Raw genomic sequence first — 27667 nt, forward strand, 5'->3', positions numbered from 1 at the left:
TAAAAACTGCAGATAAATTTTGCATATGCTTATTTTATGTTTTGCTGCCTTATTTCACTTTGTTTCACTATCTTTCAGATTATAAAAGTTATTGTGGGCACAGTATGAATACCTACCCCTTTAACATTTTAAATTAAAGCAATGAGCTCATGTTACACATTTGTTTTCAAACTGCAACCCCATTATAACATGGTATTTTTACATACGACTGTCATTCAGTCTTAAACCTCTGGAGAATATCTGACAAAGACTTGATTTTTTTTCAAATGCTTGAACCAACGGCAGCTGGGACTTTGAACTGGGAGAGATGGCCTGGATATCCACCACCGGTTATTCAGAAAAGGCTTAAACATTGGGTCATAGTCATTAGACTGTGGCCAATTGGTTCCCAGATTCCACAGTAGCAAATCCATTCCAACAACTGGCCTAGCTCTGAGTTTTACATTTAATTAGGTTTTCAGTCTACAGACTTTCATCTTATTCTTTTTATTTCCCTCTACAAAAATCTGCAGATGTCAAAATTGACACTAAAACCTTTAAGATGCACTTTTCTGAGGCTTTACCTGCTTTCAAGCCAAGTCATGTTATGTTAGCCACTTCTGATTTATCTGGTTGAAGTTTCTCCACATACTACACCAACACTTTCTGCTCTAAGCGTATTAGTTTTTGGTCAAAATGTGTGGGAGCTATTATTCTTTGTTGGTTGAAAAGTGACATTACCTTCTACTGCAAACTGGTGCCTAAAAGTAGCCTTGAAACCTACAACCTATTACAGAGGATAAGCTTTATTTACATTCATTAGACTGTTAAACAACAAGCGACTATTAATTTTTCCATTGGAACTCTATCTGGGTGCCCACACAGCCTTAGCTGCGCCTTAATTGAGTTCATTTTCATCTCTGTGCGATCGTGGGGAATTACAGCGGCGATAAATCAGAGGGACAGCCCCTCAGCCTGCTTTACAGCCTCTAATGCAGCTAATTACCAAAGTGATTTCTACGGCAAGATCAATACCAAAACGAATTGGAAATGACTTGCAATCACAAAGAGTGGAGGAGAAGGTATTAAAAAGGCGAGAGGGGGGCTGAGGGTAGGGGGGTGAGAAACGGCGTCAGAATGGTCCAGAAAAATCAGTTTTAATTTAATGTAATATTAATCAGCCTGTTTTCCACTCTTTCCGTGCACCTCCTTTTCTCTGCCTGTTTCCAACACCCCCTCCTTTTCTTAAACTGGTGAAAAGGTGGGATATTAGGCTATTAGGGGCTTGTCTGGTGTCTGCGTCAGGGCATTAAAAAGCCATTTTGAAGAGGCCAGGCTGAATAGGCCTCATCCCTCCCACACTTCTGGCAGCCATGTGGTCAGGTCATTCAGGCCCCTCTGCGCTCGCCACTCGCCCTCCGCCCAGCCCCTGCTCAGCCCCTACCCACATCCCATCTGCATGACAAAATGGCTCTTGTGCGGCTGAGGCCCAACGGGACAGAGAGGAACATCCAGCCTAGTGCCAGGGAACAGTTGTAAGCAGACAATTAGAGTTTATCTGGGATAGAGGCAGACAAGACTGGGGTCACCAGCTTTCTCCTCTGGGACCCCGTACGCCCCCACCCAGCCCCAAACCCAACCCTTTTGAGACAAACAGATGCACACACACACACACACACACACACTCACTCTGACACAAACACTCGCAGAGTCTTATCCTTTCAAAGAAGAACTGGGTCAGGAAATGTCATCTCATTAACAAATAGGATTCATCGCAACTGCAAACAGAGTCTTCACCAGAGATTAAGGTGTACAAAACAAGAGATTATATGCTCACACCCGGGTGTCTATCACGGCACTGAGACGTAATGAGATTTGTAAAATGCAAAAGATGGATTTTGTGGCGGCTGAGATAAAATGCTTCCAGTAGATAGCAAATAAAAAGAATACAAAAAAATCATAAAACCTAAAATGAAAAATGTAAAATCTGCTTTTCATGTGTTTTTCCTGAATGTAAAGCACAAAGGCTGAATTTGAGGTTGTACACCCCCATATTTTTTTTTCTTCTTTTTTTTTTTTTTTTATAGAAAAGATAAAAAAAATAAATAAATAAAAAACACCACATGTCTCTCCTGTAACAAAGCCCTGAATGTCTCCTCCCTTGACTGGTCACAGGGATGACTGCAGTGGAGCACAAAGAGCCAGCTGACACCCCGTCCTTTCACTCCTCTTCCAATCCTTCTCTCATCCCTCTCTCCCTCTCTGCCATCTTCTCAGACAAGCCCTAATGCATGCATACATCATCACAGGTCTCGGTGAAGCAAGGGGAGCACGGGCAGGGCCGATGTTCATGGAATTTGCAGGAAATATCCTGTGTGAGAGAATCCAAGCTACACCAGGAGGTGTCACTCAATCATATTCTCTGTAACGTCACCTAAACTGGGATATCTGCTCCGAGTCTGGCATCTAGAATGAGCCTGTGCGCAGGGCATGAGCGATATTAATCAGATCGCGACCCGATCTGGTGGAATGTGAAATTAAATGAAGGCAGACAGAGCTGCACGCCTTTGATTGCCACCTGCTCATGTGCGTGTGTGCGTTTTGTTTGTCTGCAGGCGAACGAGTACTCCCTCCCGTCCCTGAATGCCAGCCTGGAAGATGTGAAGCCCAGCCTCTCCACCAGTGCCAGCTCCGACCTCGCTTCCAGTGTCTCGCAGAGCTACTCTGTTGTGACAGGTACAATCTGATTCATGCTGCACTGGGCCTTGAAAGAATGCGCGCAGGTGCAGCAGTGAAAGACACTTACACCGAGGTGGTCAGCTCAGCCAGTGAGAGGAACACAGCAGAACAATGTCTTCTGTGTGCTTTTAGCTTCCTAAAAACTCCTCCCTCGACTCAATTCACCAGTCTAACTTCCCAGAGTTCCTACGTCAAAAGATCCATAAACATGGTATAAAAAAAACAAAAAACAAAAAACAAAAAAAAAAAGCTCTGTGAAATTTAGAGAAGCACTGGCAGATTCCAAGATGCTGGACACAATGTTATTTTCCCCTTTTTGGAGGGTTTTATTTTCACAGCCCAAATTTTGGAATAGAAAAAAAAAAAACATGTTTTTTTTTTGTTTGTTTTTTTTGGGTTTTTTTACTTGTCTTGGTGTTTATTCTCTTTAAATCTGTTTGCATTTTGTCACATTAGGAAAAAAAACTTCCAAATATTTTATAATAAATAAAAAGTGGTTGACCAACAAAAATTTGTGGAGAAGTTTAACCCCTTAACTTACATGTTATCCAATGGGTCCATGAGGACACCTGTGTCTTCATGACCATTAAGGGGAAATATGGCAAATGGCCTGTACTTGTAAAGCACATTAATTAGTCCAAAGCCCCTTGCGCTACAGTCAGCCATTCACCCTTTCACACACATTTATACACTGATGGTGTTGAGCTACATTGTAGCCACAGTTGCCCCGGGGCAGTCTGACAGAAGTGAGGCTGCCATGCAGAGGCGCCTCTGGGACCTCTGAGCCCCACCGGCAGGCAAGACGGGTGAAGTGTCTTACCTAAGGACTCAACGGCTGAGACAGACAGAACTGGCAATCCCCTGGTTAGGATTTTGTTCTACTGGCCCCATCACCGCCCTAAACGAGGCTTAGATCATATAATAATACTCTAAACGTTGGACATATCAATATTACACAACAGCAGGCCCATCAAGACATGGCCCTCCAACTTATCTGGGAGCTTATTAATGTAATATTTATGAGGCTAAGCTTTATAGTGAGAGTTATAATAGGAATTTTGCTACTAATTGTTAGTGCTGTAGTGTCACCACTGTTATAAAAAACTACTAAATGTAAGTTGCCTCCCGAATCAAGTTGTCATTTCTCCAGCTACCTGGGGTGTAAAGATATACCCAACAAATTGCCAAGAGCCCATTAGGAACCTAAGAGGAGCTACCAATATTTGCTGCTCAGGTAGGGGACTTTGTCAACATGGCAATTAGTAATGCACTTCATAAATCTGTGCTTTATGGTGGATCGGCGAGAAATTATCTATTGTTAAAAAGGAAGACATACATATTTCAGTTTGTAGTTTACTGTCATGTAGGAGACAGCAAAGATGTGGGAAGTAAGATGCTGTGGTCAGATGAACTTACACTCGCTGCCTGTTGTGGAAAATAATAAGTGTGGTATAAAGCTGTCACCCTGAACACACCATTCCCACAGCGAAACATGGTGGTGGCAGTATTATGCTGGGAAGATGGCATTCCTCAATAAGCACAGGGAAACTGGGGAGAGGTGACTGGAAGATGGGTAGAGGTAAAAACATGACACTTTGCAAATGTTTTTGAAAGTCGGAAATTATTTTTCTTCCACTTGATACTTACTTTGTCTTGGTCTATAACATAAAATTCCAACAAACAACTCTGTGGTTGTAAAAATGAAATTGCGGAAGGTGTTTTTGCAAGACACTGCAGATAATGTATAGATTACAAATTTATAGTCTTTCAGACAAATTGTCCGATACTACTTAGTGAAAAATCTCTTTCAACACACTTTGCGAAGCATTTGGTGTTTTGTCTTTGAGGTACAGAATGAGGTGATTCACTGCCAGAGCCCATTAGATCCTACAGGTCTTTCACAATTACTGCTTCTAGCCTCCTAACTGGCTGCTGTTTGCCCAGAATGGCTTGCTAACAGATTGACTGTGAGTGTTTCTCAGGAGAGACAGCTGCTGTCCTCGCACTGCCATCAGAGACTATCATATCTCTTTGACTGACAGCAGCTAGAATTGGACAGTGGCTGGTTAGCTTGCTACAACCACAGACAGTCGCATAAGTATAATGGCAAAAAGCAAAGATTATTATTTTTTTCCCTTCAAACTTATGGCACATTTTCACTTTTACCTTCATCTGAGCGACAGCAGGCATGTAGGTGCAGTGAATCAGGGATTTTTGTAGCATCTGTATTGCTGTACAGCGTCTTTAGCTCTGCGGTTCAGGCTGATAGCCACCTGGATAATTGACATATTGCTTCATTGTGACGGCCGAAGCTCTCTCCCAGGAGAGGTTAAGTTTACTGAGGGCCACACTGACTCTCTAAATACACTAGGGTTTTAATAAAAGTCCCACAATGGTGCAGTGGGAATCAAAGTCAGCTTGTGTGTGTGTGTGTGTGTGTATATGTGTGAGCTGGTCAGGAAAAAGGACAGCATGATTGAAAAACTGCAGTCGTCCATCTCATATGATCCCTCTAGTCTGGCCCCCGTCTTGGGCATGGAGTGATGGGAAAAGAAAGACCCCCTTTTTATTCCTGAACATGTGGGAGGTAGCTTTGCCCGGGAAAGTTGGGCCTCATGAGAAGAAAGGTGTGTTTTTGTCTTTTATGCAGGGCTCCTCCTATGAAAGCGGTCTCGCTCTGGGGAGCAAACTCATAGCAGGTGGCCTTCAAGTCCACCTGGGAGCCTGGGGCCTCCTAAAGCAATGCCTCTGAGGGAGAGAGGTTGCATTAAGAGAAGGCAAAACTTTTCAAGAAGTGCAATTTGACAGTTCACATCAGTGCAGCCATTTAATTAAAAAAAATGTATATGGGAGCTCTGAACACAAACAAAATTAAACTCACAAGTAATATCCAGTAAACTTTATCAATTCAATGACGCAAAGGAACACATGAAGGAGTGTGTAGGTTGTTAGTGCGCAATATTATTATATATATTTTTTTATGCCATTAGCAAACCCTGTAAATAGGAATGTATGCCAAGGCTGAGAAACTGCTAAATTACCTTCCTCACTTAGGCTGGAATCCAATTATCAATAAATTATGCTCTCATACTGGATGGAGCTATGAGATTATATTCATTCCTTAAATGTTTTCTGCTTCCAATTAAAATGCATACCGTTATTGATCTTGTTGATTTTTATGTCCTGGAATTTGCATAATCTATTAAAGATGAATGATTAATGAACTGCTTAGTTTTGCATTCCAGGGGCCCCCATAGAGAAAGCAAAGTCGGCCATCTTTTGTGTCCTCTGTTTACCCTAACGGGTCAAATGATGCAGTTTATTTGGAGGAACGGTGGCAGCAATGTCACAGCGTTAGTTAGCACACACGCGCACACGCACAGAGATGGCATTTAGGAGGATTATTAAAAATATGCAATATATTAATTAATGATAAAAAACCATTGCACTTTAGCAAATTAATCCAATTAATAGAATATTCAAATGCAGTGTCTTTTACATATGTGTAAAAGGCCTTAACATAAATGATTCCATTTTTGCATTAAAAAATATGGTGTACAGTTTTTTATAAAGAGACACAATACTTGGCTGCCTTAATGCTTTGAACAAGGACATCAAGACAACACTTAGTCTTCTACCACAACATTTCACAAAGCTGCATATATTTGGAGGGATCTTGGCTGATTCTCTTTGCACTGTTTTCCTATATTCTCCAGATCTAGAGAATGAAGAAAAACAGTTTTTGGAATAATTTCTGTGCTAATTAACCTTCCTGTTTCCAATTATCATTGTGTTGAAAAACTCATTGTCCACCCTATTTTCATTTAACTAGTTAAATAAGCCACGTTTTTTATTTGAAATATTTTAGTATCGTGATAAGTCGCAATGCACTCTTCCAAGGTTCCCAGGGCCTTTGAAAAGGAAAAAGACCCTCAGCATCACAGATACTCTGTCCGTGTTTAAAAGTGGTTGTGTTTTTCATAAGCCATTCAAGAGTTTAGTACATGGAACAAATGACATTTTAAGACACTTTTTTTCTGAGTTGACAGGAATAGAACTAGTGAGAGTTTAGCGAGGAGCAAGCTGGGTTAGATAATCATTCTCAGCAGAGCCTTCCAGGAAGCCGAGGTGTAAATGGGCGCCCCTGTGAACTCCAGCAGATGTTAAAAATAAAGCTGGTAGTTTTACATTTCTTTTTTTGTCTTTTTTTTTTTTTGCATTCACTTCACAGCCACACTGGGTGACAAACAGTAAACCCAATCAGCTGAAAGAGCTGAGTGCTTTACTTTAGAGGACATTTCAGCTGCACACACACAAACAAACAGAGGCACCTTTTTTTTTTATGACTTGGCACCACCTGCTTTTTTTTTTTTTTTTGTGCTGAGTTGCAAACAATACACAGCTACCTAACCTGCGGAGCCTGGTGTGTGGCCTGGTGACAAATGGTTCGTAGCTGCTCAGTTAACGGCTGCAGCCCCAAGCTTAGAAATTAATTCTTTCCCTCCCCCTCCTCCCTTAATACTCATGCTAACCTTTAAGCACACATTTGATAATGAATTATGTTAAAACTGTGGACTGTGAGGGCATTTGACTCTGCAAACGGTCTGTGCTCAGCTAAAAATGGATGCAACGTTCAACTTCGTGGTGTAAATAGTCATAAATCATCGCATCTACAGTGAGCAAGAGCATATTGTGAATTGCTGTTTGCTGAATTCACACACTAGAAGTTTGAACTCAAAGGGTTGAAAACTTTTTTGCTCTAGCAACCAATGTACACCAAAGTTCCTCTATGTGCATTTAAAACTAAGACGCTCACTTGAGAGCAGCCAGTTGTTGGTGTGTCTGAAAGCGTCTCTCTGAGGATCAGTACAGGTTCCCTAACAGTTTATTTCTATGGTTGATGGGGTCTGTAGATGTGGTATCAGTGGTCGAGCGGAGACAGATGTTGGAGAACTCTATACCATTCTCCCCTCTCGCAGAGATGTGTTTGCAGGGGGAAAAAGGTCCCCATGGACTCCAAGTTTATCTTCCATCTCCATCATCAGGCCTCGGGATTTGACAGCCTCCCTTCTTTTTCCCCCCCTGTGCTGCCTCGTCTCCAGGACAATAAGCAGCACCATGTCTGATTAGATTCAGAGTTCAGTGGTCTTGAACGCAGCATTTGTATCAGTTGTTGACGCTCCGTAACAACCGAACGTTTCACAACGGTTGCCCAGGTACTGAGAAAACAGAAGCAAACTGTAGAAAACGCTGGGGGTCTCGAATATAGTGGAAACAAATACGCCCTGAACCACCAACAATCTGACGCAATACTTCACTAAACAGGCTGTCTGAACGCTGCCTGTTGCAGGTGATAATTTGCTAAGCAGCATTAAGATTCCTTTTAATTTCATCTCCCTTTTCTCATTTAAGTTCCAAGATACAATATCGCCATAACTCAATATTAACAATTATAACTCAGAGTAATCAGGAATATGGGACACAAACTTTGCATGGCGATTTTATTGCATGTTTAGCTGAGAATGTCTTGTGCTACAATCAGCCTGCAGGGTAACAAGGCGTTTGAAAGTTGTAACTTTGAAGACTTAACAGAGTTGCATGGAGGGTATAATTAACTGAAGAGCAAAGTTAAGCACCAGGTTGTTGCCATTTTGTCTGAAAACTATATGTCCTACTTGGATTTGGCATGTGACAAAGTTTTGGTCTATCCAATTAAATTCTAAAATGGTTCATCCTAATTTCAAATAAGCTATTTTTAATGAGCCAATCTTAGGCTATAGTGAACCGTTGTCTGTTTTTTTTTTTTGTTTTGTTTTTTTTGTTCAAGTGAACATTTAGAGCTATCAAAGGGTTGCGGAAAAGCTGCTACAAAGCACTCAGCTGTGTTGCCGGATTCTCGTGCATTTGCTTTTGAGAGCTGACAGTGTTAAATCCCTCTTCAGCCCTTATCTTAATGAGGAATCGCAACACACAGTCCTGTTGTAAAACAACAATGATGGGGGAAAGCAGCTAATGAGGCTATCATGGTGTCGGGAGGGGCGAAAGAGCCATCTCAGGGCCCCGGCAAACAGAGTAGGGCTCTGCTGCGCGGCGCGGAGGGACCGAAGAGAGACAGAGCTCACATTGATTGCACAGGGTCGAGAGGCAGAGCCGGATGGAAACCGGAAGATGCCAGGACTCATCAGCTGAATTAGATCGGCGCTTGATGTTTTGAGCTGCCTGCGAGCTGATTGTTTGCTCATTCTGCTGCGAGAGAGCAGCCGTGAGATTATGCTGTTTGTTTTCCCAAAACCATAGGGAAATTTTTTATGCATTTGAGCTTGATTGATCAGGCACGATGCGTTCCTGCAACATTTCACTGGTGTATGTTTACACTCAGTTAGATGAATTACTTCGGGGGTGCGTATAAGATTATTATCATAAGCTATGTAAATGAGCAAATCAGACACTAAATGCTGCTTTTCTGTTCAGTATTCATGTAAGATTCCTCACTCCTAAAAGATACATAGTCTTTTTAAATCTATTATAAGAACATATACTCTTATTGTGTGTTTTTTCATACCTCCATCTCATCTTACATGTGTGACTGACTCAAATTTAAGAACAGAATGTGTGGCAATGTATGTCTGCATCCTATCAAGTTTTTTCTTTTTTTTTTTCTTCTTCTTCCACCTGCCAGACTCTCACCCGTCATATCCGCCTTCCATGTGTGTAAAGCGGGAGCCCCATGAGGCGTCCTTTGCCCCCTTCACCCCCTCCTCTGTTGGGGATTCTGCTCTAGCTGACATCTTACCCCACCAGTCCAGCCTCTCTGTAGAAGCCTCCACTCCCAGCTACCTTCCCCATGCCCACGGCCCCTGCTACAGCCAGTATGCCAGCCAACTCTTTATAGCAGGTACAGCCTTACCCATGAGGCCCGACAGTCGAATAAAAACGCGAAAAAAAATGTCCAGCTGATTTACCTCTGTGCTCACTTTTGCCCGTTTAGCAATTCTCGGTTGCGCATCAAATTAAAACAGCCACCTTCCCATGCTGCTTTTTGGCTCTGCTGTTGTGGATACAGGAGCTGAACTGACTGTTCGGCCCTCATTATCAGACGCTAGGCTCTTCCCCTCTCAGCAAAGCCGCTCTCCAATTCTGACCTCCTGCTCATCTCTTGGGTTAACAATAGACCTTCTAGTCGGTCCAGCCTCGTGACAGGCTCAAAGTCAGGGGGGTCAGTGGAGGTGCAAAAAGGGTGTAGGGCTGGCAATGACTGCAAAAGCGTATATGCTGTTGCCAGAGATTGGCTTGGACCCGAGGCACCCTTACTTACCCAGACCCGGTGTTGTCACTGTTAATTAAAAGTCCGAATATGGAGCAGAGTGCAGAGATAGTTCTCGCTGGTACAATGTTCTTGTCAGTTTAGCTGCCAAGCTTAAATAACTAATGTGATGTTGCAGTCTATTATTTATAACACGAATGTTTCACACAAATTTATTCCAATAGAGTTGGAATAAGCGTCATGATTTTGCAGCTCTGCAGGCCAGACCAAAAGTCATGCCATCTCAAGGGGTTTTATTTATGCCTGTTGATTTGGATTAAGTTAAACTTTAAGTCAAATTTAAAAAAAGGAATCTAGAATTACAGATATATATATTTTTAAAAACTGCAATATTTATGTTTATGAATTCAAGTACCGTTTACTAAAAATCAGCTGATTGGATATGTGAAGACAGATTTTTTGCAACTACAACTTTTGTGGCGAAATGACATTAAAATGCTGCAAGCCCCATTTTATTTATTTACTTATTTTACTTTACCAATAAATGTAATCCTGCTATCATCTGAGGTGTAGGCCAGAAAAGAGTGAAATACTTTAAAAACGGGGGTTCAAAATAAGACAAAGACGTAATAAATTAATGGTAATAAACATGTTGTAACTCATTTAATGACATTTTCTCTCCTGTAGTCATCGATAAACATTTTATGAACATAACACTCTGAAGCTGGCAATCGCAATTTCCACTCAAATGTCCAGAAAGACATTTCCATTTTAATTTTGCAGCAGTAAATTAGCTTTCTTTATGTCAGTACCAACTCTGTACTTCACTTTATAAATGTATTGTTTGTTGGTGTGCATTGCAAAAAAAAAAAAAAAAAAATATATATTTATATATATATATATATATATATTCACAATGGTGCTTCACTTATATACATAATATGCTTCTTGTGCATGCAATCTAAATTTTTATACAACTATTTTAAGAAAGCTTATATTCTTTAATAATTGGGACTTAATCTTGCTAAAACAATGACTTTTTGTTCAGCTAAAATGTGCAATACTACACTAAAAATACTGTATTTAATTTGTTTAATTGGTTTCTCTATTCACGCATACTAGTCATAACACCTTAACTTGTACTTACAGGTCGAGAAATGGCGAGCACCACTTTACCTGGCTACCCACCCCATGTCCCCCCCACAGGACAAGGCAGCTACCCCACCTCCACACTTGCAGGCATGGTTCCTGGTAGGTCAAGCATTTATTTATTTATTTATTTATTTATTTATTTATTTATTTATTTATTTATTTATTTATTTATTTTTCTGGTATCCTGATAATTGTACTGCTAGCAAGCACAATGAGCCTTCCTTTCAAAGACTCTCACAGAGCTTGAGGTCATTTAAGAGTAAACACCTGTTTGCCAAACATTAAGATACAAAAGGCGGCAGCGGAAACAGTGCAGAGCTTTTACTCCCGGATTGAAGCGAGCTCGTTATAGCTTTAGAAGTCTGCGGTTACCGTGCGGTTAGCGTCTGTGGATGAGGACATTAGATGAACTCGATAGACGATCACCACAATCAGTGGCCGTGAGATAGGACAGTTCCTCTCAGTTACACTCCAGCTCCCAGCGCTCATTACCCTCGCCGTTTCCACATGCGGCGCGCTCTCCCCAGCCCCGTCGATAAACACTGCCTGTGCACCTCTCCTCGCCTCCACGGACACGCAGGGCTACAGAGCGTATCTCTTTCCCCTCTACTTAACCTGTAGTTCAGGTTCACAGCAAACAGTTAAGGGTCAGAACACAGAGGCGTAGAGGGCCTGTAAATATTTAAATCACTATCTCTCTCAGGGACGAGCTCGAGTTACATGAGCAGCGGTGAGGATGCTGGAGCAGCCAGTGTGTGTAAATCTGTCGTCCAAACAGCTGAAGACACAACCGCCTCTGTTGTTTAAAGACATACACGGCTCAAACCGCAGGAGGCAGCACTCAAAACAGTCTTGCGGATTTTACAGTACAACCTGGAGTGTGTGCATTACCAATTATCAAAGATTACATTGAGGCAAAATTTAATGTTCGTTATTTCAGAAGTAAAATACAAATACCATCAATATCTATGGATTTTTTCTGCTTCTGAGCGGTCTACTGACTGACCCTAAACAATGGTAAAGCAAAACCCATTTTTCAGCTGCCCGCTGATGGAACAGCCAGGTTTTATAGTCCTACAAGGAAGAGACATTTAGAAACCCTGGACATCACTCTGGGAATCCCTATGAACTGGACATGACAGACAGAGAGAGAACCTGGATGTGTTACGACGTGCCAGAGAAAAGGATCAGTGCTTAAACAGACAGACAAAAATCCTGGATGTATAGTAAAAAGGACAGAGGAGAGACAATTGAATTTAAAAAGAAGATTGCTAAAATGGAAGTGACTTGATTGGATGATAAATACATATATGAGTTGGACAATGCAAAATACATATATTTTCCTGTTTACAGTTATCTCCACTAATGACTGCTTGTCTCCGTTTTCTCACCAGGGGGTGACTTTTCTGGAAACCCTTATTCTCATCCCCAATACACAACCTACAATGAGGCTTGGAGGTTCAGTAATCCAGCGTTACTGAGTAGGTACATCCACTGACTTTGTCTTCATTCCCGTGCCTTACACTCTCAACTTTTACACAATTTTCCACATTTAAAATAATGGTCCTAAATCTTGTTGATTGGGATTTTATTCTACAAACCAACACACAGTAGTGCGAAATTATGACAGAAAGTAAAAGAATAAAAATGGTTTTCTATTTTTTTGACAAATAATAATCTTTTTTTTTTTATGTATAAGATGTATTTAATCGGAAAATCTAAATAAAATCCAGTCAGATATAAAAGTCATTTAGCAATTAAGTAGAGCCCATCTGTGTATAAATCGTTTTCAGTATAAATCCATCAGTTTTTTTGAAGGCTTCAGAAATTAGTTAGAGAACATCAGTGATCAAACAGCATCAAGAACATCAAAGAAAAGATGAAAGAAAAAGTTGTAGATAAATTTAAAGCTCATTAGGTTACAAAAAAATATATCTCAACCGTATATTAACAAAAAACAGTACTGTTCAATCATCCTCTGAAAATGGAAAGAGTGTGGCACAAATGCAAACCTGCCAATACATGGTTGGTCACCCACCTAAACTAAAAGGCCGAGCAAGGAAAACAGAAAACGTGGAAGAAGGAGCTTTGGTTACATGAGGTTAAAAAAGCCCCTTGATCAAAACATCTTGAACACACTATATCAACAATGAAACAGTGATGGCAGCATCATTCTGTGGATTTTTTTTTTTTTTTTTTACAGAAAGGCCAGGAAAGGTGGAGTTGATGGCAGGATGGATAGCATTAAAATATTTAAAAAAAATCTGGGAGGCTGCAATAGGCTGTAGATTGGGATGGAGACTAAACTTCCAGAAGAAGAGAGAAAATAAATGGGGCCAGGTACTTTAACTCCTTAATGTCCATTAGGAGTTAGATTTTATTGACTTAAATAATTGACAGAGGAAAGCAGAGACACTGAATATATATGTCTATTTATTTAATAATTTAGCTGCAAAAATTTTTATTGAAAATTTTGGCTATACATATATCAAAGTGCTATGAATCACGAATTATAAATTACAAACCCTGCAATTGACTTGATTTTAATCAAGTCCCATTTCTAATTATATATACATACAAAATCACATTCATATGTTCGAGAAGCCTAGTCAAAGTCTAGAGTAGACCAAAATCTAAATCAAAATCAGTGGCAAGACTTTTAAAGCAATCTAAACACATTTGCAAATAAAAATTTGAACAGGTTTTATTCTCCACGTGTGCAAAGTAGAGTCCTAGCCCAAAAGACTTTCAACTGTAGTGCAACAGTGGGGCTGAACAATGTTTAGCATACTTTTCTGTCATTTATTTGTAAATACCTGTGATCTAGTATATCTTTCACTTCAGAAATCTTAATATAGATTGCAATGAGACAAAATGTTAAAAAATTTTTAAAAAAAAAACAGTGTCCAAGGCAAGGCACTGTAACTGATCAGATTTAAATGTGTTTTCTGCTCTTTTATAATCGACTAAAATCACCAGACGCTGTGACTGTTCCTTTCAGAGACGGTTGTCCTGCATCATGTTTCTAACGGTTTCCAACGGCTCGTTCTTCTGTTAACTTTCAGGTTCCCCTTATTATTATAGTGCCGCATCCCGTGGCTCCGCGCCTCCCGCTGCTGCCACTGCCTATGACCGCCACTAGTCACCCCGGAGACCAGCTCAAACTGCAGGGCCGGAGCTTCAACCTCCACGTTGTTCCTGTCTGAGAAACACTGGGACCTCTTCATCTTACGCGATAAGGACGAAGGACGAACGAGGCTGGAGCCGGCGCACCCAGCTCTAGCTTTTACGCATTTTGGGTCAGAGCAAGGGGGGGGGGGAAATCCTGAAGGAGTTTGGAGCCTGTAAATTCCTCACAGGCTTGAACATTTCCAGAATGACTTCAACAGAATCTATAAATATATATATTATCAAATATAAACTGAAGAAAAAAAACGTGTGAAGAATACCATGTGGAAAAATGTTTGTGGGATTTATAATTTTTTTTTTTTCTTTTGTCTTTTCGTTGCTGTTGTTGTTATTTTATTCATGAATCCTCACACTTCTTTATGTAATAAACTGCAGTATTTTTTGTCTGCTCTCAAGAGACATTTCCAGGAGTGATTGATGGTGGTCCCACCGATTGATAATGTAGCAACTTACGCCAGTGTTGCGGGCCTGCTTGTTACACCTAAAAAAGATGGGTTCTCCACATTTACAGTAGAACAAACTTTTTTTGTTTTGTTTTGTTTTCTGGTGCTTTGACATAATTCGTTCAGTCGTCCTTCTTCTCCTGCCCATCCTGAGCTATCAGCACGTCCTTCGACGTTTACCGATCCTCCGTTCCCAGAGCAACGTCGCACCTGTGGCAAACAATCAGATGTAAAAATGTAAATTCTTTTGCAAAGTATAAAAAAAAAAAAAAATGTGTGGTGACCATGAATTTATAAGGGTCATGTCAGGATTTTAAATACTTCAACAATGTGAGGGATTTTTCTGTCAAAGTTTTTATGTAAACAAACTTATCAAAGATTTTCTGGATTGTTTTTTTTTTGTTTTGTTTTGATGTTTTTTTTTCTGTCATGTTCCTTTGCTCTTTTTTGCACTAACAACTCCGTTTAATTGATTTTTTAATCATCTTTTTGAGGAACAGTTACCTAAAAATCTCAGTTTAAAAGTGCATAGCTAAGTTAAACACACAAACAATTCATCCTGGAGCTCTTTGGCTAAATGAAGCCTCGTGATTCAGTTGCATAAGTAAAACCACAAGATGCCCTGCAAAGGTTAGAAAGATGATGCAGTTGTGATAAGAATAACCATAAATTAGCTTCAGTAATTGCCTTACAAGCTTGTTTTGTCAACCTAAACTTACACCTCTTTAGTAGAAGTCACACATTTTCCTCTTCACAGAGGCTGAAATTGAGCATTTGTTTTTGTTTGACTGTTTGTTTTGGGGGAAATATTCTGTGAATGTACTCCTCCTACCACATTTGCCAAAGACTTAGTTGGATATTTAATATTTTATTTACAGTAAGTTTAATATTTCAGTATTATCTTATAAGAGAGTCAAGACTCAACACGTAACGCCGAGACAGGTGAACGACATGATCCTTGCGAGGAAGGTGAAATCCAGTGGCTTAATATTCCAACAGCTGCAAACTAAGTGCTGCTTTTTAGAAAGACGTGTGAATAATGTGAAGACAATTTGTCTCTGTAAATATATAACATCGTACAGAAACACCGCTGCAGTATCGTACTAATGTACCAGCTCCCTTTGTAGATAAACACACTGAAGCTCATGAAAAAAAAAAGAAAAAAAAAAAAAAGAAGAAAAACGTGCATTACATTTGTGTCTCAGTGTAATGTTCTGCTCTGAGGAAAGTATAACCTATGGCTATATAGCAGTGGCAGGTTTCAGATGCTAACATTCACATAGGTTGTCTTTTGTCGTTTTTGCTTTTTTTTTTTTTCCTCTTTGATTTGTTGTCATGATGGTGTTTTATGTCACTATGCAATGAGTTGAATGGCTTTCTGTCACTGTTTTGTTGTCGGGCTCAAAATAACCGGTCCCCATGGAGAACAGTACAAAGGTTAACTAAAAGATTCAAACAACTCGTGGTGAGAAATGTTTTTTTTTTTTTTTAACCGTTTTCGCTTCCGTTTCACTTAAGAAGACCTGGGTAACAATCACAAGATGTCATCCTGTTTGCTGTTTGTAGATGTAATCATCTCCTTGTGCAGAAACGCAGAAGCCTCAGACGCAAAACTATCTGCCATCCCTCCGTTCTACCATCGATAAGACTAACAATGGGCAACCAAGCTAAAACCTGCTGTCAGGAAGAGAACCAGGAAAGAAGAGAACAACACTTAATCTGAAAGCAAACTTCCACAAATTGCACTTGCATATCTGAAAACGTAACAACGTGGTCATTCCTCTCGGATGTGAAGCACCTCTGCTGGACCGGGTCACCCGCTGCTGTAAAAGATGATACAGGACACGTGTCACGGACATTAAAAAGGATCTGATGAAAATCTATAAGGAAAGCCTCGTGGCCTCAATCATTGTTCCTTTTCAGTTCTGTTCCTTTTTTTTTTTTTTTTTTTTGTGCACATGAGAAATAAATTCTTTTATATGTCCATTGTTGACTTGCTGTGTCCTCATTATTAACTCCATAAGAAGTGATTCAAGGATCAAGGTTGAAGCGGGTGGGTGCGTGTGTGTGTGTGTGTGTGTGTGTGTGTGGGATGCAGAGTCTCTCCTCAGGGCTTATTGATGTTTGGGTTTATGAACAGTCAGGCCAACAATGCATTCATAGATTATTACTCTAGAATATGAAATGCACAAAGTTTCATGGCGTAATGTTGAAGTGTGTGTTTTTTTGTTTTTTGTTTTTTTTGTGAGGCAGTGAGAAGAAACGATATAAATGGTGATTACCATTTAATTAGCCCGTGTCAATCGTAAAAAGAACAACATAGTTTTATGGACGTGGATGTGCATATGGGCTGACAGAAGAGAGTTAAACAAAGAAGCAGGATAGTTGGGAATGCAAGAGAGCATTCTGACTTACAGTCTATTTAATGATGCATTGGTTTCATCCCGCCATAGCCCGCTGCTGCTGCCGCCGCTGCTATTGCTGCAGCCGCACTCTCACTCTGAAACGCACAAACGCAGTCAGTTGTAATTCAATTTCTCTGCTTTCCTCTGCCTATTGTTTATTTCATGGATCCCCCGTGAAGCATCAAAAGCTGCTGTTTCTGTCAGCCCCTAACTGTCCTATGTTTTGTCATTCAGGGCTTGTTAAAAGATAAAACACACACACACACACACACGCACACGCATATACACACACACACGCAGGCACGCATACACATGCATTTCCTCTTCCCCCAGCTGAGAATTCCCAGTGGTAAAATTATTCCATTTAGATGGGAACTTTTTTGTCACTACCCTGTCTAAATTGGCATATCTGGCTCTCTCTGAGAAACCAATAAACTGTGAACCCGGATGCATCTGTCAGTCAAGCTCATCTTTACTTTAGCAGGTCCAGATGACAACAACAGCAGAGGAAACACACACACACACACCAGGCAGAAGGCGGCGCACTGATTGGCTCTCATCAGTTAGGCATTACGAAAAGCACCTGTCATCCTCGGGGCTTCTCAAACCGACACAGAGAGGCCCCTGCCATGGGGCCAACGGGGCCACGCAGAAGACTTACTCAAACACTTCACCCTCATTGTCAGCCTGGCCCACTGATGCCCCACAGCTTGGCCTCTCTGGTGTGATTCATGTCTGTCACCGATAATTTATACAGCAAAAATATGCCTCAGCTAGCAGGTGGAAACAGTCTTGGGGAAAGCGCTGAAAATATAAAAGCTTCAGACATCAATCGACTGGACTGAAGACTGCTTTAAACGTTAAATCTTCCTAAACTGGGTCAAACTTTGTTTAGTAACTTGATAGTTTTTATTTGCTGAAGGGAGATATTGTGCATTAATGAGCGTTTTGATAAGCGCAAATATGAATATGTCCAATTACATTCAAAGCTGATAGCCAGTGTTTGCTGGATTCCATATGGTGCAGCCTGAATCACCTAAGATTAATAAAATAGTTAAAAACTTAACCCAGGGAGGAAAAAATTAAGATAAAGTGCATCATATAAGAAAATACTATATGCAACAATTCAGACAAGTAGTCAAATTCCATTTGAAAATACACAGCATTAAAATTTTATGAAGTAACCATGCATCCTATTAGAGGATGAACTTATACATTTACACAAGTGTGTCTCTGATCATGCCAGGTGCATTTACAAACAAGTTTGTTGATATATTCACATGACTCTATATGTACCAAACACACACACAAATACACTATAAAATCCCATTTGTCTTCAGTATTACTGTATTTACAAATTTGGGTGGATACAACCTTTAGTGGCATACAACAAAAAGGGAATGCCCCTAACCTGAGCACAGTCCAGTTTATAGGCTCCTGTATGGGTGAACCGCTCATTTGCTAATTAATGAATTGAGTCTATATTAAGTATAAATCATTTAACTTGGAGACAAAAGTTTCAAAGCTGCCTTAAAACTATGAGCAAAGTCAATTTTCAGACATGAGGTAAATCCATGCTGCACAGGAATCATTCTCTGGTTTGGTAATTTCTCAGTCTCCAGGTCAGGATCTTGACATCCAGCTCACCAGCAGTTCACAAAGCCAATTTTATTAAACATGTTATCATGTAAATTGAGATTTACCTTCTATTGGCACAAACTTTAGGATAGGGGTTTTGATCAAAGCTTAGAGTGGCTGAGACCTAATTGTATGCATGGGCTCAATGTGGCAAATGCATTCCACATTTTAAACTTTCCATTCACAAATCAATTATTCATATTCATTCACAATTCAATTATTCATATTCCTTGAACTTTTTTTGTCATTTGGTAAAATTACATTCGACTGAGGATCAAAAAGTTATAGGAATATTGCAAGAAACTACTTGTTCCAGAAAGTTTCCCCAAACCAGATTTTGTTTTTGAAGGCGGGGGAAAGCCTCCCACCACCTCTTCTTCAGAGATGCAACTTCTACAGATACCTTTACATTTCACTCCTTTCTGTCCTTCACAAAATTCTTCAGACATTGGTTAGCTGAAGGTCTCACTTAAACCCGGGCTTCAGTTTTCAGCACAACAATCGTTCCTTGCTCAAACTTATACAGTGCGAGACTTGATGAGTCTGGTGGTGTCAAACAGTACCGTTCAGAGACGAGGACCGCCGGTGGCCTGGCTCTGACGTCCTGTCATCCGCCTGCATGGGAGCCTGTCATCAGCCTCATCATGTGGTTGTCATAGTTGATGCAAGTGAGGGGAGAGGCCAGCCCTCCCGTGTCAATCAACGAGCCCTCATTAGAAGCAGCTTTAATTAGTGGCTGCACGGGAGCAGCGCTGTTCACAGCGCTGTCTTCGTTAACTCTGTTAATCCCAAATGAATTTGTGTTAGGGAGACAAAGCGCTGCATTAATCCAGCGTTGCATCTTTAAATCAAAAAGATGTATGCGTCTTGTCATTCCTGTAAAGAGAGCGTATAAGATGTGAAAGCTTCCCTGGAACAGTTACTCTGGATTTTGTCCCTGTATAAAGATGCAAGGAGTTTAGAGATGATTAGCGTTTTGTTGCAGATTTCCGTTCTGTTTTTCGTTTTGTTTTTAAAGCTTTAGCTGCCAAACCTGACTCTAGCCAAATTCCAATAGCAATAAAATCCAAATTAAAAATTGTTTGTGCTGTGAGCAATCATTAATTTTGTAAAGACAAAATCATGCAACTCTTTGTAGAGCAGTTGCTGCAAGACAGTGTTTTACTCATATTTTCAAATGAAGTTAAAATGATGGAGTTTAGCATCTTGGATCACTTTCCCTAAAAGAACGTGTGCCATTCTACATGCTTAAACACAACCTTCTGAGAAACAGTATTCCCAAAACAAACAGAGCAATTTTATGTTTTGTTTTTCCATTATATGCTCAAAGTCTTGCTTTCTCTCGCTCGCTGGCAGCCTGAGCGAACCACAAACATGTCATAGGTAATACAGGTCCTCTGAACTTATTCCATCTGTTTGCTTCATTTTTTAACACCTATCTGATAATGAGAATTCTTAACTATATATACTCTTCCAACCAAGAGCGTTTGTAACACTTATGTGTGGGGCATTCACAAATTGGATAAATTATAGATTTTTAAGTCTCCAACCTTTTAGGGCCACTCAAACTGAAAGCCAGCAAATGAACAGTAGATTTCTCAAAATGTCTCTAAAAGAGCTAAAAAAAAAACAAACAAAAAAACAATATGCTAGGTTGTGAGAATGCTTATCTGAAAAAAAAAAAAAAAAAATCCCATCATCTCATTCCACGGAGGAAGAACTAAGGAGTCCAAGCCTGATTATGAGCTTATTTTCCCAGTTGGCGGGTGAGACCATCCAGGCGACAGGAACATGACTTTGTGATGTTTGTAATGAGTGAGCATTGATTGACTCAACACAGTCTAAAGAGGTCTCCTACCACGTTCAAGCTCAGAGGCTTCTCAGACTCTATGTGCATCCTGCGCTTCGGCGTGGTTCACAATTAGAATAATGAGCACTCCAAGAGCTGTTGCGGCTTTTCTCAACCTGGGCCTCATCTGCCAACTACGTGCTATTATACCATTCCTGTCCCTGTTAGATCAGTCAGCAGTGCAGAGCAATTTCCCTTCAAGGAGCTAAATTATCGTTTTAAGTGGCCACCGAGTAACACATAGTGTAATTAAGCACTAAATATGCCCTGATACCTGATTATGTCACTCTCAGGAATGGGTGAAGAGCTCTGAGGAGGCAGGCTTGTGTTATTGGTGTGTGCATGTAAAGTGGCAAGGAGGGACTTTAGGTTGGGGAGGAAGTGTGTGGAGGTGCAACAAAGGGCCAATATACGTACAACAGAGTGGCCCTGACCTGCTTGCCCTCTTCAAGCTGAGAGAAAGTGTTGTGTCTGGCAGACGTTCATCCTGTGGAGGGGGGAAGGAGGGGGTCGATTTGTTTCATTCCTGACTGTTTTGGGAAGACAGTTCAGCATAAGCACCGATACGTCCGCATCTCAAGACGGATGAAAAATGAAGAAGCGACGTGGAATGAAGAGGAGGAAGCTCACAGCAGACAACCCCCACAACCTCTGACTGGCTCCCCCAAACTGTCCCAACTACGCCTCAGCTCCTCCAAACCCACCCCGGTACAATCACACACATACTAACACACACTCTCCTCCGTCTCCAGCCTCCTCCACCACCCCACCCAGCACCCAGTCACTGTCAGGCCAAACACATGATGAATTGCCCTGTCAACAGAATTCATTCAGGGACCAATTAATTCAGCAGAAATGAACTAGAGCCATCAGTCGCTGAAAAACTCAGTGCAAAGAGAGCAAAGTAGACCCACTTCAGAAAAAACAAGGAAGCGAGGGAGGGAATGGTGGGGGGCGTGGGGTGGGAGAGAGCATGGTGGAGACAAGAGGGCAAGCGTAAGAGAGAGGGAGAGGGAGCGTGGTGGAAGTTAGTCTGACAGAAATTGGTCATTTAATGCTTTAGCGCACTGGAGACAGCCCCTGTCATAGACGAAGGCATGGCAGGGGCTCCCCTGGTATTTTATTTATTAATTATCCCATGCAGCGAGGGGCCTTTAACTGTCTCCGTCCAGCCTCATCAGCCCGAGTCCCTGTCATTTTCTCTCCACAAACAGATCCTTTAACACCGTGCTCCAGGTTAATGGAGACAAAGCCAATATCCAACCAACCTTGCCTTCTCCCCCAAATACAGTATTCATCTGTACCTTATCCAGGTAATTATGTCTCAGGCGATCTCCTGAATATGTCATTGGGATGCTAATAAACCACTTTAGATCTGGCGTGCTGAACACGTCTGACCTTTTCAACTTGCTGCTTCATGGTGGTTAAACCTCCCAAGGAGGGCAGCAATTATTTACACCTTACAAGGAGCTGCATCAACAACGGCTCCAAATAATTTCATGATGGGCAGAATACATTAGTCAAGACAAACTCGTATTTACTTCGCCATAACTGATGGCTGAAATGTGGCAAGATTCTGAGTGAAACCTTTGTTTCCTCAAAAGAAGACGCTTGCCAGCATTTGTTTTATCGGCGGTGACAAATTAGTCCTCTGAAGGGCGATGTCGGCACCAACTAATTAAGGTGTCGTGCGATTTTGGGCTCCAGATCAAAAATGTGCTGATTCATCCCACTGGTGATTATCGGGTCCATATGGTCGATGTACAGCGAGCTACATTCAGAAATACTATCGGGCCGCCGCAGCACTGCCGCTGCCAAAAGTTTGACAGAATCTTTTGTGGCCGAGCTGCGTGGTGTTCGTCACAACCCTGAATTATTTACCGCGTCTTTTCTTTAAGCTTGGGATCCTCCAGCGGAAAACATGGGACCAGGGTCAGCTGGGAGGCTGCCTGCGATGGATTGTTACTCTTCTTTGACGTTAGGAAGTGAAATCCAACACTGTTTCCACTGTTGCTCTTTATGGGCTTATGTACCTTGTAAGCCTCCATTTTAGTTTCACCCCATAGGTTTGGGGGATTATCACACCTCCATGTTACTTAACATTGGGTTTAGGACAGTTGGTGTTAAATGCTATATTCATACAACAATCTGTGAGACCTAAAAGTCAGTTTACAGATGCTCTCAATATAAAGGTAGTTTGAAAAGAAGTTTTTAGATGTGCAGACATGCGAGTCTTTGGGAGTTGGTAAGATGTGGTGGTGCTACAAAATGTTGACATTTCAATAAAACCCATCAAAGTTGAGATTTTAACACGATAAAGTGAAAAGTTCAAGAGGCAGGAAGACTTTTCCAAGGTATTGCATCCTAGCAATTACAGAAGGAAGTTTCTTGCTACACAAGATCAAAATGTGTATTTGTAAGGAGTGTAAAACACTGGAAAATGTTTAAAACAACATTTTCTTTATTGATTTTGTTCACATGGTTGTGATCTTTGAAAGAATAGTTGACCAATAGTTTGCTACGATCTCTGAAGGCCTTTACAAAGTTTGTTGTGGTGCTTTTGAAGCTTTTTTACTGATCTTTATTACCTAGTCCACCTAGGGCGAAGAGCATTGTACAGTGATTAAAAGCTCCAAATTTGCACAAGTGAAACAAAAACATTTATTGCCTAAGAAAACTATTCACAGTGATGAAGGCACTTTTGAAGTACTTTTTTTTTTTCAACAAAAAGGGGGAGGGGGAATCAAAACAACTCAGAACATTTCATTTTAGGTCTAACAACCATCCATGTCTGCTGGTGGTGGTCAGATGGCTCGGTGACAAAGCCTCGCTGAATTTCATTTGTCTCCCTGTTCAGTGGATAAAAATTATCTACTGTACAGCAACTTTTTAAGTAAAATGGTCTTGTCGGTGCAAAAAGACGGCCTTGTGTCTAACAAGAGGAACTGTGCCGTGTTTGAGGTTTTTCATTCAGCTGAATGTTTTGGAACAGCTTTTGTGTCTTTGTGGCAAGATGCCAGATGTAAAGTGCCTCAGTATGTCAGATGTTGTGTTCTTGAGAAAGGGCAAAAAAGGGAATATGGATGAATAATTTAATGAGAAGCAAATATAAATTACAAAAAAAACCAGAAAGGGTCAAATTAAGGGGGAAAAAAAACGTTAGATATGAAAGTACACAGGAGATGCCAGCAGGTTGTGGTAAACTTAAATGCTGGGAAGATGATTATTGCAGTGGGAACAGGTGAGACTGATTGAATGTGGAACAGCTGTGAGACTCATGAGCTGAGTGGAAAATCCCAAAATGCAGGAAGGATCAGATAAACTTTAGCTAAACAGAATGACATGGCCAAAAGATGCAAAGCAACTCAGGAACAGATGTAGCAGGAAAATCAAGACAACAGAGTGAACACCAGCAACTAAAAAACAGCAATTATTTCTGAAAAGAAATAAAAAAAAATAAACATAGCATAAAATAAACAAATTATTTCAACTCAAAATTTAAATTTAGACTTCTTTTGTAAATAGTATTTCTTTGAAAATTGTCCAGGAACAGATTAAAAGAAGACAAAATATAGGCAAAAATCTGTGAATTTTTTTTAGTACTTCAACAACAACAAAAACTCAGCTATTTATTAAGTAACAAAAAAATGACTCGAGACTTTTGCTCAATGCTTCAGCTGACTCCCATAACACTTCAGCTCAATTCTTTTCTCCTTCAGCCTTGCTTTGCCTCCACCTGGTGCTTTACTGTAGTGCTAAGCGCAGTGAAAACACACCTAATAGATAACAGTGGCGTACAGGCCAAGTGAACCTGACAAATGGAACGGAAGAGCTAACAGAGAAGAAAGAGGTGCTTAGGCCAACTGTCACAGGTAAAGTGCTTTTCTGATTTCTGTTTACTCACCAGCCTTGAAACCTGACTTGTTTTCCTGCAGCTTTGCTGGCGAGATTCTGCCTGTGAGTCAGCTGGTTGTCAGGTTATCTTAGGAGGGGGGGAAAAAAAATAAATAAAAAAAAACCTCCAGTTTGGTGTCTAATTTTGCAGGAGAAAAAGTTACAACGCGTATGTTCTGAGAGGATGACAACCAAGCTGCCTAAAGCCTCTCTGTTCTGCAGCTCAGTCTCCTCCTTTAGAGCTATTTTGGGGAGAAACGTATGTGAAGAAAATGTCTTTAAAAAAGAGAAGATATGTGCAGTAGAATATAATTAAATAAATGAGACTAATTAGGAACATGAGAGCAGGTGCCAGGCTATACACTGACAGGGAAGACAGCAAGACAACATGCCTGCACTAAAAAGAAAAAAAAAACTAAAAGAAAAAAAAAGCACAGTCACAAACACACACACACTCACACATATGTGCACACATATACACAGCTGCGGTTATGAGGGTGGATGGTGACAGGCATGGGGACAAAACAACTTTCTGCGTTTTGTCATGTGAAACCCCGCAGGAATACTCATGACAGGAAGCAGAGACCCAGGCTCCACGGGGGTCTCCTGTTCCTTTGTCTCACACACATTCTCTTTATTATTTTGTTCTGCAGCGGTGGAAGGAAGTTTGCACAAGCCAAAGATTTCTCTTCCCTAATTATTTCAGCTTACTCGAGACGGCAAGCTGTGTAATTCACAGGTTTTCCTCCTCTAGAGCCTGTTAAAATGCTCCTCAGGCTGAGGCTGTTTCAGAAGGGTCGATTTGGAATGAAGAATAAAAATTTAATAAACCTGAAAGAGACGGAAATTTGAAGAAATGAATGCTCTCCCTGATGTAGAAGACGAAAAGATGCATAAGGACGCAATGGTGTTTAAGTCATGTAAAAGACATTTTGTGTCTTTAAGCAAAATTCTAACTTAAAAATAAAATCTCAATTATTTGCATTAATACGAGCAACTTTCTCTTTTGCAAAGAAAATATAAGAAAGAAGGTGAAAAAAAATGGTTATTGTCCAAACTAGTTTTGTTTCTCACCCTTAATTTATTGAACCACGTTGAGCTAGACAAAAACATCACTGGCAACTAAATAAATGTATAAATATACTGAAATCAAGTCATCTTTAAAGCTTGCTCTAATCCCCTCCAAAAACCCAATATGTTACTTTTGAATTATTGCTAGAAAAAAACACAGCCTTTTAAACCATCACTTCAATAAGATAGTTATGCACAAATTAGCTAAATTTCAATGCAAATCTGTAGAGAATGCTTAAAGTAAGGGACATTTAGGACAATCATGAATGCAGTAAAGCAGCTCTGAATCAGCAGCAACCAGCTTTTCTATTATCCTTGTAGTAGAAAATCGTTCCATAATTTGGCAGCAGCAACACTAAAAGCTCTCTCTTCCTCTTAGCTTTTACATCATGGCTTCTCCTGGTCTTCACCTGCTTCTGTAGCGTCGCACTTCACACGACGCCGGTGTTAGTTTCTTGTGGGTGCGGGCCGGCATGTCGTGTCTTTCGTGGACTTCATGTTTGAAGGAGCAGATTGTGCTTGTGTGTGTTATGTTGCACAGCGGTGCTTGACATTTCTTTCATCAGCTCTGTCTAAAATCATTCCACTCACAGCTAAAATATTTATAACTATGAATTACATTTTTCAAAAGGTATCACTCCCACTGAAAGTTTTATTGCTGCTCAAGGAAAAAGAGCAACACTTGTTCAAATAAAAGTGAGTGAACATTTTGAGTTTCCAAATAGAATCTGTGTGGTGGTTTCTTTCTTGAAAGCACACAACATAACAGCAGTAAGAGGGGCTACATGATCCTGCAGCTAAGGCTCTGTAGAGCAGACAGCTCAATATCTGGCCTTAGTGCAGCTTGTCAATGCAACACCAAACTCTAGACAGGGAGAGGATGGGGAGTAGGGGAGGTTGGGTGCAGGGAAGGCTTTTTTAATTATCTGTGGTTGGGTCCGACTGTGCATCATCATTAGAGAGACTAAATAGCAGTGGTCACTGACTCAGGTAGAGGTAAACGGCACAATTAACAAGCTGAGGAGGGAGAACTGTATTCAATTTGAAAGCCTTCTCTCCTAATCCATCTCCAGTGATCAGCAGTGCTGCTGAGCTACGCCCTTTTACATTCAATTACATTAATCACGTTATTACCCTGCAAAAAGTCAACATTTTAATCAAGAACTGGCAAAGTAGGGCAGGACATTACGCCTAAACTGGAATGTGGCAAAGCGCAGAAAGCCGTTTTAAAGTTCTGCTTGCAGACGTTTTCTGTTTCAACAGGATTTAAAACCGTTTCGGTTTGGCATAATGTCATCGTGTTTACATTTGAACGTGTCAGACTTAATTTAATCTTTTATTTAAAACTTCACAGTGCTTGTCAGGAATTCAAGAAACCCTTTTTTTTTTTTTTCCCCCTCCACAAATCCTCTTGGCCGTAATCCCTGCAGGTGTGTGCGAAAACACAGCTGCAGGGTTCACCTCCCAACAACCGTCCTAAAGGGCACAAATTCCTCCGGCGTGCTTTTATAGGGCTCTCGGTGAGCACGCTCTCCAACACGAGGTGTTACTCATACATGGATTAAAACAACTTGTCTGAATGTATGCAGAGCTGTGTCTGGGACAGTGAGGTTGGAGGATTATTTCATTCACAGCAGAAAAGCAAAAAAAAAGCAAAAAAGCCAATTAATATGAATGTGTGCTTACTTCACCCCCAGTTCAAGTTGACTTTGCTGACTGACTGCTGACTGAACACACAAAGTGAATCTAATTTAGTAGAACCTCTGGCTAAGCAGTAGTTCCTCACCCATTTTCCCCACTAACAGGGAAGAAATCAATTCTCTGGCATCTATGACATTCAAGAGATGCTTGTCTTGTTTTTTATTCTTTGTTTTTTTTTTCCTTCTTTGTTTTCATGCTTCTTTTTGCATTTTGGCTTGTTAGGAGATCTGTGATGGCTGACCTGGGGATCAGGTTCTGATTAATGGGAGGGAAATTCTTGTTGTCCAAACCATAATGAGAGAAGACAGAGGTGAGAACAGCTCAATACGGGAGATAACCACTC

General features: G+C 40.7%; 1 protein-coding gene and 1 long non-coding RNA gene across 13 annotated transcripts in view; one reads left to right on the forward strand and one right to left on the reverse strand.

Moving 5' to 3' along the window:
• Window positions 1–14599, forward strand: part of pax2a (paired box 2a) — a 34113-nt gene extending 19514 nt beyond the window's left edge. For 7 of the 12 annotated variants that reach the window (XM_016667664.1, XM_016667652.1, XM_016667672.1 and 4 more), the window contains 4 exons: window positions 2595–2715; window positions 11132–11233; window positions 12529–12615; window positions 14219–14599. In XM_016667664.1, the coding sequence (XP_016523150.1) occupies window positions 2595–2715; window positions 11132–11233; window positions 12529–12615; window positions 14219–14340 (432 nt within the window). In that variant the 3' untranslated portion in view covers window positions 14341–14599. Of the gene's footprint in view, window positions 1–2594; window positions 2716–11131; window positions 11234–12528; window positions 12616–14199 lie in introns of all 12 variants that reach the window. The other 5 variants (XM_016667662.1, XM_016667669.1, XM_016667679.1 and 2 more) reach the window with 1 other exon arrangement.
• A 1464-nt stretch (window positions 14600–16063) lies between these two features.
• On the reverse strand, window positions 16064–25436 carry LOC103133481 (uncharacterized). Its single transcript, XR_001661154.1, has 3 exons — window positions 24563–25436; window positions 17182–17266; window positions 16064–16589 (listed from the first exon to the last, which is right to left on the reverse strand). It is a non-coding gene; the product is annotated as an uncharacterized LOC103133481 (long non-coding RNA).
• Between the last annotated feature and the right edge of the window lie 2231 nt (window positions 25437–27667).

This window comes from Poecilia formosa, unplaced genomic scaffold, assembly GCF_000485575.1.
Source record: "Poecilia formosa unplaced genomic scaffold, Poecilia_formosa-5.1.2 Scaffold12, whole genome shotgun sequence".
Lineage (NCBI taxonomy): Eukaryota > Metazoa > Chordata > Actinopteri > Cyprinodontiformes > Poeciliidae > Poecilia > Poecilia formosa.